This window comes from Panthera onca, chromosome D1 (assembly GCF_046562875.1).
Source record: "Panthera onca isolate mPanOnc1 chromosome D1, mPanOnc1 haplotype 2, whole genome shotgun sequence".
NCBI classification, from domain to species: Eukaryota; Metazoa; Chordata; class Mammalia; order Carnivora; family Felidae; genus Panthera; species Panthera onca.
In genome coordinates, this window is record NC_138348.1 from 93,147,600 (window position 1) to 93,167,580 (window position 19,981).

The 19,981-nt window shown below is 42.2% G+C and overlaps 1 protein-coding gene across 7 annotated transcripts; it reads left to right on the forward strand.

Moving 5' to 3' along the window:
• The first annotated feature begins 171 nt into the window (after window positions 1-171).
• TMEM218 (transmembrane protein 218) lies at window positions 172-16,501 on the forward strand. Of its 7 annotated transcripts, none has more exons than XM_060605145.2 (5): window positions 172-348; window positions 1,241-1,345; window positions 11,415-11,524; window positions 12,407-12,509; window positions 15,766-16,501. In XM_060605145.2, the coding sequence occupies exons 3-5, from the start codon at window positions 11,415-11,417 to the stop codon at window positions 15,898-15,900; spliced, it is 348 nt and encodes a 115-aa protein (XP_060461128.1). In that variant the 5' UTR covers window positions 172-348; window positions 1,241-1,345; the 3' UTR covers window positions 15,901-16,501. The 7 variants fall into 7 exon arrangements, with proteins under 7 accessions (XP_060461128.1, XP_060461127.1, XP_078289049.1 ...); XM_060605143.1 differs by lacking the exon at window positions 172-348 and adding an exon at window positions 359-429; XM_060605146.2 differs by lacking the exon at window positions 172-348 and adding an exon at window positions 374-397.
• The last annotated feature ends 3,480 nt before the right edge of the window (window positions 16,502-19,981 follow it).

Below are 19,981 nucleotides of genomic sequence, written 5' to 3' on the forward strand. Positions count from 1 at the left end.
TCCATGGTAACAGCGAGGCCGAGAGAAGCAGCTCTCCCTCGCCTGACAACCCGCCCCCAGGCAGGACTGACCAATGGTCCTGTGGGTTACCTAAAGGATAGTATGATTGACAACGGGATGGGACGGGGGCGGAGTCAGGACTGCCTCGACCCAATCTAACTTGAGCCTCGACCAAAAGCACCGACCAATCGGAGGGCGTAAAGAAGAGCGACGTGCCCACCCACCCCGCTCCGCGTTGCCTGAAGGCCCTGTGGACGTAAGCAAATAAGAAGGAAACTGGGCGTTGAAAGAGTGGCGCTGATTAGCGGATCTGGAATCGCCTGGATGAAAACCCACTTGTGATTCGTCGTAAGTAGATCAAAGCCCCTGTGGGCTGGAACTGGCCGGACAGTGAGGTGTGAGTAGGGGACCTGGGAGAAGGAGAGCCAGGTGAGGGGGAGGTGGGAAAAGTGGGGGCGGCTGAGAAGGGAGAATGGCGGAGGCTGGGGCTCAGGAGTATGGAAGAAAGCGTGGGTGGGTGGCTGTGCGTGGACTCTCAGAGCACCCTTACCCTTAGCGTAGATCTGGACCCAAGGCCCGGTGGCTAATAAATACTTAATTGGGAAATTAATTAAGAAAGAAGGAATGGTTTAATTTTCATGCTCCTAAGAAAGTGAAATGTCAGTGCCTGATTCCAATACCTTGTGATCGAGACCTTCATCTTTCCAGTCTGGGAGGTAGCTGGGCGAACATTCTTCAAATGAGACCTGGGGGCGAGGTTTTCCTGCGCGCGTTTGAACCAGCTACAGGGCTGGGGAGAGACGCTAGAGCCCTGGTTCCGGGGGTATTGACGCTCCAGCACTGGGGTGCTGCTGTCCGGAGAGCCCATGGTGATGCAGCTAATAGTCGCTATGGTACCTTCAAGTCCAAACACCACCCAGGAAAGGAGGTGGGAGGACGAGATCTGGATCCATCGATCCCCTTTTTCTCTCAGTGCGTTGAGATGATGTCATATGGATGGCATTTAGGTAGCTCCACGATTGATTTTTCCCAGACTTGCATTCTACTTAATTACAAAGGTGAGAGCATTATCCTAATATATTAAAATTAAAGCCGTAGTGGAATGTTTAATGTAGAAAAATAAATGATACCCGCCCCCCCCGCATTATAGTTGAAGGTTTGGAAGGCTATAAAGGAAAGGGAAAAGGATTCCTCGAAGAAGGGCCATTCACCCCTGTAATCCCTGTTTTCTGCCTTCAAGGGCTTGAGCCAGTGACAGTCCAGGAATGGGTGAACTACCTATCTCCCACCACCAGCAGCACTAGGGCCAAGTTACCCTCTATGGAATCCACATTTGTGTTGAACTGTAAGTCATCTTGTAATGGCCATTATTATTCTCACACATGATTGACAGCGGTGGTGAACAGTGTATTTTTAATCTATAAGGCTGTACATGCAGGGGTCAGGCACCTTAACGTATACCTCTGTTTTCTCTGAGAGCTGCATGAAACGGTATGAAGAACCAATGGTAAATGAATGAGGACTGCACTCTATGTACCTCTAAAAGTTTTGGGCAATCTCTTTCCAAAGAAGGACCTCACAGCATGAGCACAGAGGGGGAAATTGGCCTCATAACTGTTCTGCTGGTCAGCTACTAAACAGCGTGTTCAAATAGAGACATTATTTTATTCTGATTCTAGTCTACCTGCTTTAAATGCCATAGACTTAGGTAAATGGACTTTGGAAACCAGGTTGGCTAAACCATCCATTCTCCAGGTTTGAAAAAGTCCTGGACATTAATCAAAAACACCATGGTTTTAATCATTTTGCATATTTATAATACATATTTTATTACAAGCATTATTTCCACGCTGAATTTAACAGTATAAAATGACTAGATGTTCACTCCTTTCCCATAACAGCACTCTATATGCTATATCCAGCCTTTCCTTTCCAAGCTTAGTGCGAAAATGTATAGATTGGTTATAAAGTGATGAACCTCATTCTTATTTAAAAAAATTTTTTTTTAATCTTTATTTTTGAGAGAGTAAGAGAGACAGTGTGAGTGGGGGAAGGGCAGAGAGAGAAGGAGACACAGAATCCCAAGCAGGCTCCAGACTGCCATTAGCACAGAGCCCAAACCAGGGCTAGAACCTGCGAACCCAGAGATCATGACCTGAGCCGAAGTCAGATGCTTAACCGACCAAGCCACCCAGGCACCCTGTGATGAACCTCATTCCTATAAGAACTTGGGGATATTTATCTTCTTACTTTAAAGCCATGTCCTATATGGACCCCAATGTCTCATGAACATTTAAGCTTCCATGGGGGATCGAAGCACAATGTTTCTAATAGAACCAGCTTCGGCTACCACTTGCCCTGTATTCTAGGTGTTAGAGTTGGTCCAAGTTTTACAGGTTATTTGTGCAATATCCAAAACAGCAGCAATTAAACTTAACTAGTTACCTTGTTAGGATAGTACAAGTCAGCTCAGTCAACCAAGTGGGAAACCTGAGTCTTCTCTAACACCTTTTCTCTCAACCCCTTTCCATTTTCACAGGTAAGGCAGGAGTCCAGACCCTCATCATCCCTTACCCAGAGAGTCCCCTATTGGTCACTAATCTCTGGTCTCTGAGTTCGATTCATATGCACTGAGCCACCAGCTACCTGGTTAAAAATTAAGAATTATCTCAAAAATTTCATAAACAGACAATCACACTGGGTAGTATAATGAATACCTATGCCCTATTAACTGGATTAACAAACATTAACATTTGGGCACCTCGGCTTCAGTTTTTTCTTTTAAATAAATAAAACATCCCAGATTTAATCCTCAGATCCCTTTTGTTCTCTTTTCTGGCCCCATTTACCTTCCTCCCTTCTTCCCTCCCAGAGGCAAACATTCTTTTGAAATTGTTGTACATCATTCATGCCTATGTATTTGTATTTCTGTGGTATATCTGTACATTATAAATGATATAAATTGCTTTTTTTAATTTTAAAAATACAAGTAGTGTCATACTGTGGGCTTCATTTTGTAATTTGCTTTTATTACTCAACATTTAAAAAGAATTTTTTTAATGCTTACTTATTTTTGAGAGAGAGAGAGGGAGAGAGATTGTGAGTGGGGAAGGGGCAGAGAGGGATACAGAGAATACCAAGCAGGCTCCGCACCATCAGCACAGAGCCCAACATGGGGCTTGAACCCACGAACCACGAGATCATGACCTGAGCCAAGATCAGTTGGACGTTCAACCAACTGAGCCACCCTGGTGCCCCTCAACATTGTTTTTGAGATACGTTCATATCAATACAGATAGCAAAGTTCATTTATTCTAAGTGTTTCTTATGAGTATAATGTTGTATCCATTCTTATGAGTGTGACATCGTATCCATTCCCTTATTGGTGGACACTTAACGTTTTTTTCAGATGTTTTGCTATTATGAAAAAAGCTGCAATAAACATCCCTGTACATGTCTCTTAATGCAAGAGTTTTTCTAGGACAGTGGTTCTCCAAGGGGATGGTACTGCCCTGTTGGTCATTTTGGAATTTGTGAGAGCATACTTGGTTATAATTGTGATTTTGGCGGCATTACTGGGGTTTACAGAGCAGGGTGGGATGCTTGATGTTCTGCAGTGAAGAACTGTCCCGCATCCTGCACAATTTTTGAGTGTCCCACAGGGTAGCCATTTATAATCTGAGCCTAGAGCCTAACTCCATTTTTCATATAAACATTATATATATATATATATATATATATATATATATATATATATATATATATATATATTTTTTTTTTTTTTTTTTTTTTTTTTTTTTTTTGGCACAGCTTGCTATAGTAAAATTTCCAGGAATGCAACTCAAATGTAAATCAAGGGGAAATTATACTTACTTGTGTTTTGGAACTTTAACAAGAGTTGTTCATCACTTGAGAAGATCGCATAACCGAAGGCAGCCCAGCTCGTGGTATTTGAGTTGCCATACAACACACCTGCATGAGCCTGCATTTGTAGCTTTTGCGTTCGTGGCGATTCTAAGTTTAGGTGCAAGCATCTGACTGCTGTACTTCATTATGTATTCTAGTGTAGTCAGCCTGAACATTTGTATATTTAAGCATATGCTGCTTTATTATGAATTACTTTCCATTTAAAATTGGCTCATATAGGATATAAGGTAGAGGTCGAGTATTACTCTTTTCTGATTGGATAATCATTTGTCCCAACACCATCTATGAAATCCTTTACCTGCTGAAGCCAAGCCGACTCTGTCCTGTACAAAGTTCTCATAAATACACGGATCTGTTTCTGGATTCTCTATTTTATTCCGCTGATCCATGTGTCTTTATGCCATATCACACTGTTTTAATTACCTTGGTTTTATAATGTGTCTTGCGGCAGTTGGTAACAAGAAAGGCAAGTCTCCATCCTAGTTCTCAAAATTGTTTTCGCTATTCTTGGGCTTTTGCTCTTCCATATGAATTGAGGATCCGTTTTCAAGTTCCATGAGTTCCACAAAAATTTATTTTGAGATTTTGGTTAGAACTGCATTGAACTGATATTGAGATCTTTTAATATTGAACCATTCTGTCCAGGAAGGTAGGTTATTTCTCTGTTCAGGTCTGTTTTGTTACTCTCCTAGGGCCTTTAAAAATATATACCTTTTAATAAAGTTGAACAATTTTTGCTGTAAAAACCATACACACCTTTTTTTGGATTTATTCCTACTTATACACACACATATCTTTCTATTACAAAAGTTTCAAATACATTCAAAAGTATAAAAAATATTAGAGCCAACAGTTGTGTACTCATGATCCAGCTTCAACAATTACCTCACGACCAGTCTTATTTCATGTTACCCTCCCCTCCCCTCCTCTCCCTGGATAATTATGAAGTTCCCAGACACAATTTTCTGTTCTCTGTGTTATGTGTATGTATGTATGTGTGTATGTGTGTGTGTGTATGTATATGTATATATATAAATGTGGTCACATGGCTAAAAGATGGTGATATATATCTTTTAGCCATGCGACCACAATGTCACCACAGTTTAATAAATAAATAATTATTCCCTAATACCATTGACTATCCAGATACTGGTCAGATTTCCCAAGTTGTGACATTTAGTTTGTTTGAATCAGGGTTCTAATTTCTCCATGTCTTTGTCAACACTTGGTGGTGTTGCCTCCTCCAGAACAAAAAGATAACAGATGATTTAATTTTGAACTGTCCTTTCTCATCCTCCACATAACTGTTGACAAATATTTTAGCGCTACCTTTTTTGTTTTTATTATTGAAGTATAATTGGCCTACAATGTTATATTAGTTTCAGGTATACAACGTATTGAATCACTGTGACTTATTTATTTCATACTGGAAGTTTGTAGCTCCCCAGCCATTCTGGTGGCTATCTAGAGGGATTGCAATTTGGTTTTCATTTGCAAGTTCCTAATGACTAATGTAATTGAGCACCTTTTCACACATTTATTGGCCGTTCATATATCCACTTTAAGTTTCTGAGAGAGAGGTACTAAAATCTCCACTAAATTTGTGGGTCTGTCCATTTATTGCAGTGATTTTGGCTTTATATATTTTGAGGCTTTGTTTGAGATTCACATTTGTCCTGAGTTGTATCTATTCACTATGCTCTTTGTGAATATTGCTATTAATACCTTTCAAAGCTTTCCATTCTATTTTGCTCGATACTCATTGTTTCAGTAGATTTTTTTAAATTGTGGTTAAAAAACACATAAAATTTACCATCTTAACCATTTTTAAACGTTCAATTAAGTAGTCTTAAGTATATTCACGTTGTTGTGCAACAGATCTCTAGAACTTTTTCATTTTACAGAACTGAAATTCTGTATCCATTGAACAACATCACCCCATTTCCCCTGTCCCCTTGTTTTTGTTTTGTTTGTATTTGCTTTTTCAATCTGTTTATTAGCAGCCTTTGCTTTCCTTGCAAAGAGCTGGTTTAAAAAAAAAAAAAAAATCTAAGGGCACCTGGATGGCTCAGTTGGTTAAGCATCTGACTCTTGATTTCAACTCAGTTCATCTCATGATTTGTGGGCTCTTAATTCCCTTCATCTATTTCACCCACCCTCCACCTACCTCCCCTAAGGCAACCACCAGTTTGTTCTCTGTATTTAAGAGTCTGGTTTTTTTGTTTGTTTGTTCACTTGTTTTGTTTGTTCAATTCCACATATGGTGACATTATATGTTATTTGTCTTTCTCTAGTTTATTTCACTTAGCATAATCCTCTCTAGCTTCATCCATGTTGTTGCAAATGGCAAGATTTAATTCTTTTTTATGGCTGAGTAATATTCCAGTGTGTGTGTGTGTGTGTGTGTGTGTGTGTGTGTGTGTGTGTCACATCTTCTTTATCCATTCATCTATTGATGGACACTTAGGTTGCTTCCATATTTTGGCTACTGTAAATAAATGCTGCAATAAACATACGGGTGCATGTATCATTTCAAATTAGTGTTTCCATTTTTTTTGGGTACATACCCAAATATTAAGTCATACGGTCTTTCTTTCTTTCTTTCTTTCTTTCTTTCTTTCTTTCTTTCTTTCTTTCTTTTTTAGAGTTTATTTATTTTGAGAGGTGAGGAAAGAGAGAGCATGAGAGCATGAGCTGGGGAGGGGGCAAACAGGGGAGAGAGAATCCTAAGTAGGCTCCACAGTGTCAGCCAGAGCCCAAGGTGGGGCTCGATCTCCTGAACCATGAGATCATGACCTGAGCTGAGATCAAGCATTGGACACTCAACCGATTGAGCCACCCAGGTGCCCCAGATCATATGATATATCTATTTTTGATTTTTTGAGGAACCTCTGTGCCATTTTCCACAGTAGTTGTACCAATTTGTTTCACCAATAGTGTATGAGGCTTCCTTTTTATCCACATCCTCACCAACACTTACTATCTCTTGTCTTTTTAATCCCAGCCATTCTGGTTAGTGTGATGTCGTATCTCATTGTGGTTTTGATTTGTATTTCCCTGATGATGAGTAATGTTGAGCATCTTCTCATGTGTCTGTTGGCCATCTGTAGGTCTTTTTTGGAAAAATGTTTCTTCATGTCCTCTACTCATTTTTTTTCTTTCTTAAAAATGTTTTTATTTACTTATTTTGAGAGAGAGAGAGAGAGAGAAAGAGCATGAGATGGGAAGGGCAGAGAGAGAGGGAGAGGGAGAATCTCAAGCAGGCTTGTTGTCAGTGCAGAGGCCAGTATGGGGCTCAATCTCATGAACCGTGGGACCATGACCTGAGCAGAAATCAAGAGTCAGAGGCTTAACTGACTGAGCCACCCAGGCGCCCCTACCCAGTTTTTAATTAGAGTGGGTTTTTTGGTGTTGAGTTATAGTTCTTTACATGTTTTGGGTATTAACCCCTAATAGGACGTATCATTTGCAAATATCTTCTCCCATTCACTAGGTTGCCTTTTTGTTTTGTTGATAGTTTCCTTTGTTGTACGAAAGCTTTTTATTTTGTCCCAATATTTTCTTTTTGCTTTGGTTTCCTTGCCTGAGGAGACATATCCATAAATATGTTGCTGTTGTTTTTTGTTTTTAACTCTTCAAAAAGTGTGCCCTTCTTATCGTTACAGAAATCTTTACCATCAATATTTCCCAGTATCCTTCTCACCATTACTTCTTACATCTCATGCCTTCTTTCTTGGTTCATTTTCATGCTTGCTCAGTACACCTATGACAGGTGAGCTCCATTTCAGTCTTTGTATGTCCGAAAACATCTTTACTTTATACCCAGTCTCACAGGAGCCTTGCATGCCGACTTGTGCAGCATCCCTACGGAAAGGTTTCAGTTGTCTCTGCCGGGCTCTTATGGGTTTCTCACTTTTGGACTGGTTTTATGTTGACCTTACTACTTGCGATTCCCATAGCACTTTGGTAGTATGATTTGAACCCCACACCTGCATGTGGTGTGGGATTAGGAATCAGATTCCTCTTGGGTTATTCTTTTTTCATCCATGGCCTGAGGTCCTTGGCCAACTTTCTTCCAACCTAAGTCAGCAGCAGATGTTTTAGTCCCTATTTCAAAGAGAGGTGAGCCCTTTCAGGGCTTAGCTTTAGGCCTTGATCTTTTCTTATTTTTTCAAATTTTTATTTAAATTGTAGTTAGTTAATGGGGCGCCTGGGTGGCTCAGTTGGTTAAGTGTCCCACTCTTGATTTCAGCTCAGGTCATGATCTCAAGGTTCATGAGTTTGAGTCCTGCATCAGGCTCTGCACTAACAGTGTGGAGCATGCTTGGGATTCTCTGTCTTCCTCTCTCTCTGCCCCTCCCCCACTCATGTACACTGTCTCTCTCTCTCAAAATAAGTAAATATTAAAAAAATAAATTCTAGTTAGTTAACATATAGTGCAATATTGGTTTCAGTAGTAGAATTCAGAGATTCATCACTTACATACAACACCCAGTGCTCATTATAAGAAGTACTCTTTTTCATACCCATCACCCATCTGCCCATCCCCCCCACCTCCCTCCATCAACACTCAGTTTGTTCTCTATCATCAAGAGTCTCTTATGATTTGTGTCTATTTCTCTTTTTTCTCCCCCCCCCCCATATGTTCATCTGTTTTGTTTCTTAAATTCCACATGTGAATGAAATCTTACGGTATTTGTCTTTCTCTGGCTGACTTATTTCACTTAGCATAATGCACTGTAGCTCCATCCATGTTGTTGCAAATGGCAAGATTTCATTCTTTTTGATGGTTGAGTAATATTCCATCACAGACACACACACACACACACACACACACACACACACACACACATCTTCTTTATCCATTCATCAGTCAGTGGACACTTGGGCCTTTCTGTAGTTTGGCTACTATCAATAATGCTGTTGATGCCTTGTCTCATTTTCAGTTCTCTGTATCATGGGTCTAAGACTTCATCTGTCTAGGAGAGGACCACTGCAAAGGTCTGCAGCTGGTTTTGGTACCCTGTAGACCTTTGGGCTCAGCTCCTGCTTACACTCAGGCTTTGAATTACACTTTCATTTATAGCACTTAAGGATTTTCCTTTATTGCTTCTGAGCTCCACTGTGTATTGAATTCTTTTTGCTCTATTTTATTAAGCATTTCTATGTGTTCACCGTTGTGTGAGGTACTTTCCCTGTTAGGTCTGTCCAGCATATCGACCAGAAGTTACAGTCATCTTTCTAAAGCTAAGTATGATCCTATCACCCCCTTACTTGATTTCTGTGGACTTGTTAGCACTGCTTCATTTATTCATCCAACAAATATTTCTTGCTCATAACATCAGTGGTGAGAGCTGGGGATACTGTGGTGAGCAAGAAATAATGTCTCTGCCCTCCTGGAGTTCACCATACTGTCTGGAGACACAGAAAGTCAGCCTGTAAACAATAAGTAAAAATGAGAACTACAGTTAGTGAAACGTCCCCTGAAGGAAATAAGGAGTGATGGAGAGCAGTTGTTTGGGGGTTACTTTAGCGAGAGCCGACACGTGAGACCTCTCTGAGGAAGTTACATTTAAAGCTGAAATCAGGAGGATGAGGAGAGGCCAGCAGTGCAAATACTAGAGGGCTTGTTGGGGCCGGGGGCTAATTCCAGGTAGTGGAAACAGCAAGTACAAGGAGCCAGAGGTGGGGAACACCTGGCAGTTTAGAATTACTGAGATGAAACCATGTGCTCGAATGGGGGGGGGGGGGTGTGCCCCAGTTAGAGAGGCAAGTGGGAGCCCAGCCTCATCTGCTGCCACTCCTCTCTCTGCCCACCCCATTCCTACCCGTCATCTTGCCGCACTGATTCTTCCCCAAAGGGGTCTGTGTGAAGTCACCTCCCTGGTAAAGCCCTCCTCACTATCTCAGTTCCCACCGTACTTTGTCTCCTATCACACTATGGTGTGGAGAGCTGTTCACATGGCGGTGTTCTCCAGGGGGCCTGCAGCTTCTGTCACAAGGTATGTCTTATTTACCCTCATGATCCCCAGACTGTGACACAATGCTTTACATGGTAGGCACATAATAGATGTTGATTGAATAAGTGTTTGTTTGGTTTTTTGACAGTTCATGCTTAGGGCTTCCTTTCTGATCTTTCCAATGCCTTTATAACAGAACTTCTCATAGATCATAATTTTTGTGGTATTTAGACCATCAGGGTAAAGAAAACCATCAACTGAGGAGGAATTTATTTGCTTAAGATTTGTCTCTGATCCGAAGGGGAAGATCGGGGGAGGTGCTATAGAATCAGTGGAGTGGGTCCAATGGTGGCCCCTGAAAAGATTGTGCCCACCTCCTAATCCCTGGAAACTGAATGTGACTTTATGTGGAAGAAGGGTCTGCACAGACATAATTGATGATCTTGAGGATGAGATCAAACCAGATTCTTCAGGGGGACTCTAAATCCACCATAAGTGTCCTCATAAGGGACAGAAGAGGAGGAGACAGAGACACACAGGAGAAGGCCATGGGAAGACGGAAGCAGAGACTGGAGCCATGCAGCCACAAGCCAAGAAATGCCTGGACCTCCAGAAGCTATAAGAGCCAGGAAGCATTCTCCCCTAGAACCTTTGGAGAAAGCTGGGCCTGGCTGACACCTTGATTTCAGACATCTGGCCTCCAGAACTATGACAGAACAATGTTTTGTTGTAAGCCACTGGTTTGTAAACACATATCCCTTCACCTTATACCTCAGTTACCTCTTCTGTAACGTGTATAATAATATCTACCTCAGAAGCCTGCTTCCATGATTAAATGAAATATGTGTGTAAGGTACTTAGCAAACTGTGGATGCTCAAAATAGTGGCGGCTCCTCTCTTCTTCATCATCGCTGTCTTTAAGGACTTAGGAGTTTGCTTCCTTTTATGAATAAAAACTCAACCATAGAGTGGGACATTTCTGTCTTGTGACTGTCTGGGGAGTCAAAGTTCACACCACAGACTTGGCCTGAGGGCTTCAACTTCCACATTGGCTCCGTAGTGCTTGACTTGAGTCCTGGTGCCTTCACAGCCCTCTGTTAGCATTTTATATCAAGAGTGAGTTCAGCTTGATGCTGTGGGTTGGGGAAGCCAAACTAGAACTCACATACCAAATTTGAAATGACCCACACGGAGCAAAAAGCAACCTCTCTGTCCTCACTGAAAAGAAAGGTTTGGGGATTTTAAATTTCTAATTCCTGTTGAGGGATTGGACATTCCCAAAGATCCGTACTGATGCATCCTATCACACCAGTCATCAGAAGTTCATCATAATGAGTTTGGACTTTCTGTATTTGTATTTGTGTTTATATGTGTATTTGTATTTGTTTTTGTCTGAACACCATTATAAAAGCAGGGAGTGTGTGGAAGACTGGCAGTACCTGCACACAGAGGGCAGACACTTTATGGTGGTGGGAAGGCCCCAGGGCTGAGCTGGGGTGCAGTGCTTATGCTTCCTTTCTCCCACAGATGGCTGGCACAGTGCTCGGAGTGGGGGCTGGCGTGTTCATCTTAGCCCTGCTCTGGGTGTTAGTGCTGCTGCTGTGTGTGCTGCTGTCCAGAGCGTCCGGTGTAGCGAGGTAAGGCTTTCTCTCCAGCTGAGAGTCCAAGGTAAAAGCAATTAGAAGCGAAATCGCTGATGCTTATTAAACATTTAGAATCCAGAAGACCATTTTTGCAATTACTGGCAGTTTGAATGAATTGTATTTTAACCTGTTGTCATAAGCACTGACTGTATTATTGATGCTTTGAAGCAGAGGTGAGAGAAGGGAAGTGGTGTTTTCTAGTTTTCACGGTAGAGGAGATGGGGGGACACGAGAGATGAAAAGGAAATCTGCTTTTGCTGCCTGTGAATTTCTCGGGGTGTGTGTGTGTGTGTGTGTGTGTGTGTGTGTGTGTTTCTTAATTGTTCAGACTTAGGGCACATGCAAGTCCAGTCTTGAGGCTCTAACCTGGGCCTAGGGACACTTCAGGAGCACCAAGGGCTTGGGCTGGCTCTCTCTCGGGCACTGGCCTCAGAACACTGACTTTAACAACGCTATAGAGCTGTGCTCTGGCCAGACAGTATCGGTATGAAGCAGCGAACTATGTGATTTACCAAAGTATTCCAGTCTGAAAACAAACTGAGAGATTGAGAAGAGGGGAGGGCTGCTTTGATTTTTCATGATTATGACATTTTTTGCAGAGGCAAAAATTAAAACTACCAATTCCCATTCTTAGGAATTGGGAATTATGGGAATAAATAGGAATGAATCCAGCTGGGGACCTGTCTAGAAAGAAGGGCTTTGGGATGAAGGAGAGACCATTTCTAAATTCGCTGGACAGTGTGGACAGCAGGTCTCTAGGCCTTGTTAATAGACTGAAACTTAGAATATTGGCTCCAAGGAAGAGCCAGTCCAGACCTCACTGATTAGAGAGGAATCTGTAAAGCGTGCTTGTGACATTCTGTCTTTTGACCCCAGGTTCTCTGTCATTTTTGTATTCCTCGGTGCTCTGATCATCACATCAGTTCTGCTGGTCTTCCCTCGAGCCAGTGAAGTCCCAGCCCCAGAGGTCGAAATGAAGGTAAAACTATTGGTTTTATTTTGCCCTCCTGAGTTATAACTCTTGCTTCTCTCAGTCTAGACCTCCATCCTGCCCTGAGGTGTTCCCCAATGTCAGGTTGGCCGACATGTGTTAGAAGTGTAAAGTTAAAACAAAGGTGGGGAAAGCCGAGAGGGAGTTTTAAATTCCCCTCTCCTTCCACCCAGACTGGGAATCTCACTCTGATTCCCACGTGCAAGACCACTGGGCAGTTATTTGCCTGATTGGAGTGCATCCCCACTGTGCATCAAGTTGAACAAGCAGTGTATCCAAAAGCCACCTGATCCTGTGGGGCTGGAGAGGAGGCCCTGAGTTAGGAACAGGAACAGGGCCTGGCCCTGAAATGAAAGCATCCTCATCCTGGTAGTCTGGGCTCAGGAAGTCAGATCCTGGCCAAAGTGTATGCAGTGCCCTCGGGGTTGCCCTCCCCGTGTTTGATTTTCTCCACTTGTGATGTGAAGAGAGTACTTTCCGTAGAGATCAGTGGGGAAAGAGAATTTCTGTGGAAAGCAGTAATTGTAGAGACAGGTGAATTCAGTACTGACAGTAGTCTGGGAGATCAGCTGGCCCTAGTTCCTGGAACACCATCCGCCAGCACCCACCTCTCTAGGGGGCTTGTTAACCTCTCTCTCATAGCCCTTCTCTGGAGACCCCACCTATTCTAGTCCATTCTGGGCTGGGGCTCTGACTTTACCCTCAGATCTTGGTAATGGCACTGACTTCCTACCTCCCATCTACCTTCTAGCAGCTCCTCCCAACCCCCCATTTTCATTTTTAAAGTGGTAATAATAATAATAGCTGATATTGTTTAAGGGGTTACTGTGCGTGAGGTTGTTTGCTAAACACGTTGTTTGCATGATCTCACTTAAACCTTAAGACAAGCCTAAATAGTATGAAGTAGGTGCTGTTATTATCCCCATTTTATAGGTAAGGACACTGAGGCTATAAGAGGTTAAAGTAACTTGCCCAAGGTCATACATATTTGGGAAGAGGCAGAGCAAGGATTCAAGCTGAGGTCTGTCTGCAAAACCTTCATTGTTGGGGACTCAACAGAATATTGGGGGCCATCCCAGAGAGTTCATGGGTGAGTATTTGACACCAGACAACAGTACACAAAATTATACAACTTCTGAACTAAAATTGGAACACATTTCTAACTCTATCTAGGACTAGTCCCGGCAAAAGGGAGGCAATTTGCACTGAAAAGTCCAAGGAACATAATACCACACAAATTTAAGGAATTATTTCCATACACCTCAGGTGTTTATCAGCATTTGAAAACCACCCTGTCAGTGTAAGTACCACGTGTGGGAGCCAGGAATAGACTCCCACCTCCATTTCCCTGTCTGAAAGGGAGAGAGTGATGAAGGCAACTATATTTCTGGATTGCTGCAGATGTGGATATTCGAAGAAGGACACAGAGCAAACACTGTTTCGAATTTAATCCCTCTATCCTCTGTCATAGGAGTTTCAGACCCAGGAGACAAGAATGAGGTTTGAGCGAAATATGTCCGTCAGCGTGGCCAGCAGAATTGGTGTTCTCATTTTCAGGTTTTGAGAACTGGCCCCTGCAGCAGCCTGGCTCAATACTGTATCAATAATACATGACCTGGGCCTTCTGCACCCAAGGCCTGCTAATTGGCTAATTAAAAAGTGAAACGTGTCAAACGAGCAAACATGTAGCCCGCAAGAGACTTGTTCAGTACTGGAGCCAAGGTCAAAGTTATGTTAAAGCTGTTTTATCAAACTGACCTTTGTTGTAAGTTGGCTGTTGGGGTAATCTCTGGAGCGGCCCTTTTCTTCTTGGTATCTTTGGATCTCAGCAATCAGAGCAGCGCTAGGACTTGACAGGTACTTTGTGTATTGCCACTGTATTAGTTTCCTATTGCTGCTGTAACAAATCAGCAACTTAGGTTTGCAACACAGATGTACTGTCTTACAGTTCTGTAAGTTAGAAGTCCAAATGCAGCCTCACTGCGCTAAAATCAAGGGGTTGGCAGGGCTGTACTCCTTCCTGGAGGTTCTGGGGAAGAATCTGTCTCTTTGCCCTTCCTAGCTTCTAGAGTCCACCCTTGGCTAGTGGCCCCCTGGCTCCATCTTTAGAACCAGCAAGGTAACATCCCACTGACTCTACTTCCATCTTGACATCTCTTTCTTTGACCTTCTCTTCCACCTCGCTCTTCCATGTTTAAGGACCCATGTGATTAGACCGGGCCCACCTGCATTGGATAACTCAGGCTAATCTCCCTATTTTAAGGTCAGCCAATCAGCAACCTTAATTCCTTTGCCATGTAATCTAACATATTCACCATTTCTGGAGATTAGGATGTAGACATTTTTGGGTCACTATCCTGTCTACCTCCATTGCCTTTCAAGTATTTGCGATTCTATTCCCTTTGGGAAGCTGTGAAATCACCCTGTCGTTTGGTTCATATTCCCTCTCCATTAGATCGATAAATTCAGTTGTTTTTTCCTGTCCCAATTTAAGCACCACCATTTGGGTCTGGGGAGAGTAGAGCCCTGGCAGTGGACAAGTGGGCAGAGCCAACTCTGAAGTGTAGGTTTTGTCAGCAAAGACCAACAGCTTTGGGGCCTCAAGTATGACTGGTTGCCAGACAGCCAACTGTATGATTAGGGCACGTTATTTATCCTGTAAGGATTTTAGTGTCTCAGGCAAAAGGCCATTTAACCTAACCCTTGGAGTACTGGGTTATGAATGTTAGGGTTCAGGACACTTCTGATGAAAATTTTCAAGAATCACCTTTCCATTTTGAAAATGAGCCCTCCTGAAACAGCAGCAGGTTGATGAGTTGGGGGCTTCGATCTTGGATACAGGGGGGTTTATTATGCTGTTATATTTTTATATATATTTAAAATTCTCCATAATAAAAAGTTAACAACAAAAATGAGACTTTCTAAGACCAAGGAAGCAAGCTTCTCATGAACTCCTTCAGATAACTGATTTCAGAACATAAAAGAGCTCATCATTTGGAGTGTTTATGAAACCTCCTATATCGAGCCTTTTTTTTCCCCCCTGTACTTCATTAATCTTTTCTTTATCTTGTATTTCCAGCTCAGGGAGTTATTTCCCAACCATTTACAGAAGAGACTCAGATCAGGATGTTTCTGGAAGTCACAAATACAAACAGACTCTGGGCCCATTCATCAAAGATTTCAGATGAGCACAACCAGGGTGCTGAAGTGATAGTAATTTCCTTTTTGATGTTTCTTTCTGCAGATTGTGGATTCCTTTTTCATTGGCCGCTATGTCCTGCTGGCTTTCCTCACTGCTGTCTTCCTTGGAGGCCTCTTTTTGGTTCTCATTCATCATATCCTGGAGCCAATCTATGCCAAACCACTGCGGTCCTACTGAGCACTATTCAAGAAAGCCAAGACCTGTTCTGTCCTTCGCTTTTGATGTCATTAATGAGCAGAAAGGTACTGTTCAGAGCCTTGTTTTGACAGCCTTCATGCCTTAAGATCAGAGAAATATCCATTCATGACTAGGATAAATCTCTTGAATCCTGGATTCCAAAAATGGGGTTGCAAAATTGGCCCTGCAGAGGCGATTCTCACCATCTTCCGAGGGATACTGCTATCTTCTTAGCACTTGTTCCTCAGGTTTTCTGTTTTGACAGGGAAATAAAGATAGTGATGTGCTTCTGGTAGATTTTCAATCAAGACATCATTAAGTGGATTTTGGGAAAAGGAGCACTTTGGCTTCCCCTGTCCAGTAGACAGAAGAATCTCATCCTTTTGATAATACACAAGATTCTTAGTTACAAGGTTGGGATCATTTGGAAAGGAAAGGCACTCCAAGTTCGAAAGCTTATTTTAATGTGATGAGTTGGAAGACTTACCCAGATGTTGGTTGTTGACCAGTGTGCATATGGTGTCACAGAATCTATACAAGCAATGGGTGTCATTTCTCTCTGCTATAATAAAGCAATAAACAACCGAAGGACCGACTTTCACCTCAGACTCTTGGCCAAGACTTTCTCAGTCTATATTCTATATTTCAAGTTTGCTTGGGGATTAGAAGAAGGGTATGGAAATGTTGACTGTTTGTCTTGTTTCTGTGGATCTCTGGATTCTTTCAGGATTTGGTAGCCTTTGTGTGCCTTCTTTAATTACTATAAAGTCCATTTTGGATTATTATCATTTCTTTTCATCTTTGTAGCTCTTTCTGCAAAGCTGGTAAGAAATGTATGTTCCTAGGAATAGATACAACTCTATGCCTATCTGAAATCCTAGATCACCCAAGATTTGTCATTAAATGGAGGGGCTCTGGGCTGTTTCTACTTTGGAAGGCTCTCCTGACTCCCTAGAACTAAATGAAGAAGGATCTTCTGACTTAAAATTAAGAACCAGAAAACAAGTTGGAAGGAGAACTTTGAGCACGTACTTTATGCCAATATGACACTAGTTACCCTGAAACCCAATTTATTTAAATTTTAGGTTTAAAGATTATATATATAATATATATGTTATATATGTAATTATTATAGATTATTATCTATTTTTATCATTCCGTTTTAAAGTAGAAAAAAATTAAGGCTTAAGGAGATGAACTAACTTGCCCAGGCATCACATAACATCCAGTGTGTGTGCCCAGGCGTAACAGACTCCAGGGCCTGTCTCTGGACTGAAAAGAAAACACGCTGAGCTTTGTGGGACTTTGAGAGCTTGAGGAAGTCAGGGCCACATCTCCTTCACTTTCTCTCCTGGATCCTCTTGTCAGTGTAGAGAAGATCCAATCCACCACCCCAGTGGGGGCTAAGTTCTAAGTTAAAAGAGGAGAGAATGGGTGACTTTTGGGAGTCATGGGCTGGTGAGGGCCAGATATATTTATTTCTGCATTTGAACTGTATCTTATTCAGTTCAGAAAACCTTTGCAGATAAGGCTTTGCCATAGAACCATTCAAAGGAAATCGTCTCTTCATCTAGCCTAGGGCCCACAGGTAAGGAAAGAAGAAATATCCCTCCAACCAGATTGGAGGGGAGAAAGGAGAATGCAAACATATGGAGGGAAGTTGGGCAACCTGGGAGTCAGGCTTTGTCCTCCTCTCTGAACACTTGCACTGAAGCTTCCAGATACCTGTGAGTCTCTGTGCAGAGACATTGAACCAGCCCAAGTGGAGCACGGACTCCTAACAAGCACGGGCTGCCATTTGTCACCTCCTAAGAGACTTGCTGACAAATCAAATCTGGGAAAACTTGTAAATCTTGACCTTGAATCATCCTTTTTTATTCCCAAACAAAGGTGTCCAACTTTGAGATCAATGGATAATAGCTATGAAGTTTTGGGTGACTGCTTACACAGGGAAAAATGTGTGAAGGTTGGAAACTAAATCCCTTCCCAAATACCACGGCTACCTAATGCGTGTGTGTGTGTGTGTGTGTGTGTGTGTGTGTGTGTGTGTTTTGCACAGATATAAATGACAGGGGAAAAAATATATACTTTGTACAAAGTATTTTAGGTTGGCCTGCCTCCTATAGATCCCAAATCCGTAACTACCAAGTGTGGGGAAATGATAGATTACTCTCTACCTTCATGCTCAGAGCAGTCGTGGCCAACCCCCTGTGTGTGGGATAAGAAGTAGAAGGCTGAAACGTGAATTTCACTGAGAGTTCTACATGGGCCACCCCTACAATGTCTAATATGGCACCCCTTGTGCCCACTGCCTTCCTAGAGACAGGGCTTAGAGGTCATCTTAATGTCCCATTCATCATTCTTTGATCAATGGCCTTAGAGCAGGTTGTGCTATGCTGTTCCTTACCCAGAGGGGATCCTGTAGCCGAGAGACTTGTGGTGATCCCCACTGTTTACAAGTTGGAGAGGGAGAGCAAATCAAGAGTTCCACATAAAAAGTAGATGATTTCATAGCCTCTTAAAATTGTATCCTGACAAAAGCTAAATTAGCTAAAATTGTAACCTGACAAAAGTGATGCCACACTACCCCACAATGGAGACATTGATCTAGTCTGCTAGGTGGTGCTGTGTGATATATGTTAGAAGTCCCTCAAGCCCCCAAAACACACCTCCTAGGTCATTTTTTGACAAGTTCCTTAAATCTCTCATTTATAAAAATGGGAGTAATATTAGCATTCTTTACTGACACATGGTATCAGCTATTTGATCTAAAAATTCATCAAAATTATTGTACCAATGTTCAGGTATGAGAGAATGCATAGCCATTCAGTCATGCTTCATCCAGCATGCACTGCCATTCATTCAATATCTACTGTGTACCTGTTGGGTATAAAGCATCAGTCCTGGTGGGATAGACTAGCCTAAGAAGTAGCCTCTGAGCTGTCTAGCTGTCTTCCTAACCATCCCTGGATAAAAGCTGCCAAATTATTTTTTAATGTATTTATTCTTATTTTTTTTTAATTTTTTTTAACATTTATTTATTTTTGAGACAGAGAGAGACAGAGCATGAATGGGGGAGGGTCAGAGAGAGGGAGACACAGAATCGGAAACAGGCTCCAGGCTCCGAGCCATCAGCACAGAGCCCGACGCGGGGCTTGAACTCACTGACCGCGAGATCATGACCTGAGCCGAAGTCGGCCGCCCAACCGACTGAGCCACCCAGGCACCCCAATGTTTTTATTCTAACGTAAAGCAATCCATGTCTTGTTCTAGAACTTCTCTAAGACATAAACTGTTCCATCAACCATTTCGTTGCTGCTTCAGTTGAAGAATTTTTATTTTACTTTGATTTTTATTCAACATGTAAAGAAACCTGCTGCAATTATTTTACGGAAGAACAACAGGCAGAGAGGTGAAAGGGATTTTAAAAGTTTCCCTAGTTAGTGGGGCTCAAACTTGACATGGGGATTCCTGACATCTCCCTCTTCAGATAACTTAAAGATCATTTTTGGGGGGCGCCTGGGTGGCGCAGTCGGTTAAGCGTCCGACTTCAGCCAGGTCACGATCTCGCGGTCTGTGAGTTCGAGCCCCGCGTCGGGCTCTGGGCTGATGGCTTGGAGCCTGGAGCCTGTTTCTCATTCTGTGTCTCCCTCTCTCTCTGCCCCTCCCCCGTTCATGCTCTGTCTCTCTCTGTCCCAAAAATAAATAAAAAACGTTGAAAAAAAAAAATTAAAAAAAAAAAAAAAAAAGATCATTTTTGGCTGCCAAACAACTCCTTGTTTCTACATTGGTTAATATTATTTTTTTTAGCTCTTGGTACCCATCTTTTCCCTAACCCGTGTCTAAAAAAGGTAAAACTTTCATTAAAGAATCTCTAGTTAACATCTACCGTACGAATAATAAATATTTTGTCATAACTTCTTGGCTTAAACCTTTAAGTATTTGGCTGTTGTCACATAGGAGCAAGTTTCCAGATGTGGAAACGGTATGGAAATGAAGTGTTGATTATCCTCACAGGAGCACAAAAAGTCAAGGTTGGACAGGATTTCATAGTTCATAGGGTTCAATCTTTATTCTCTGT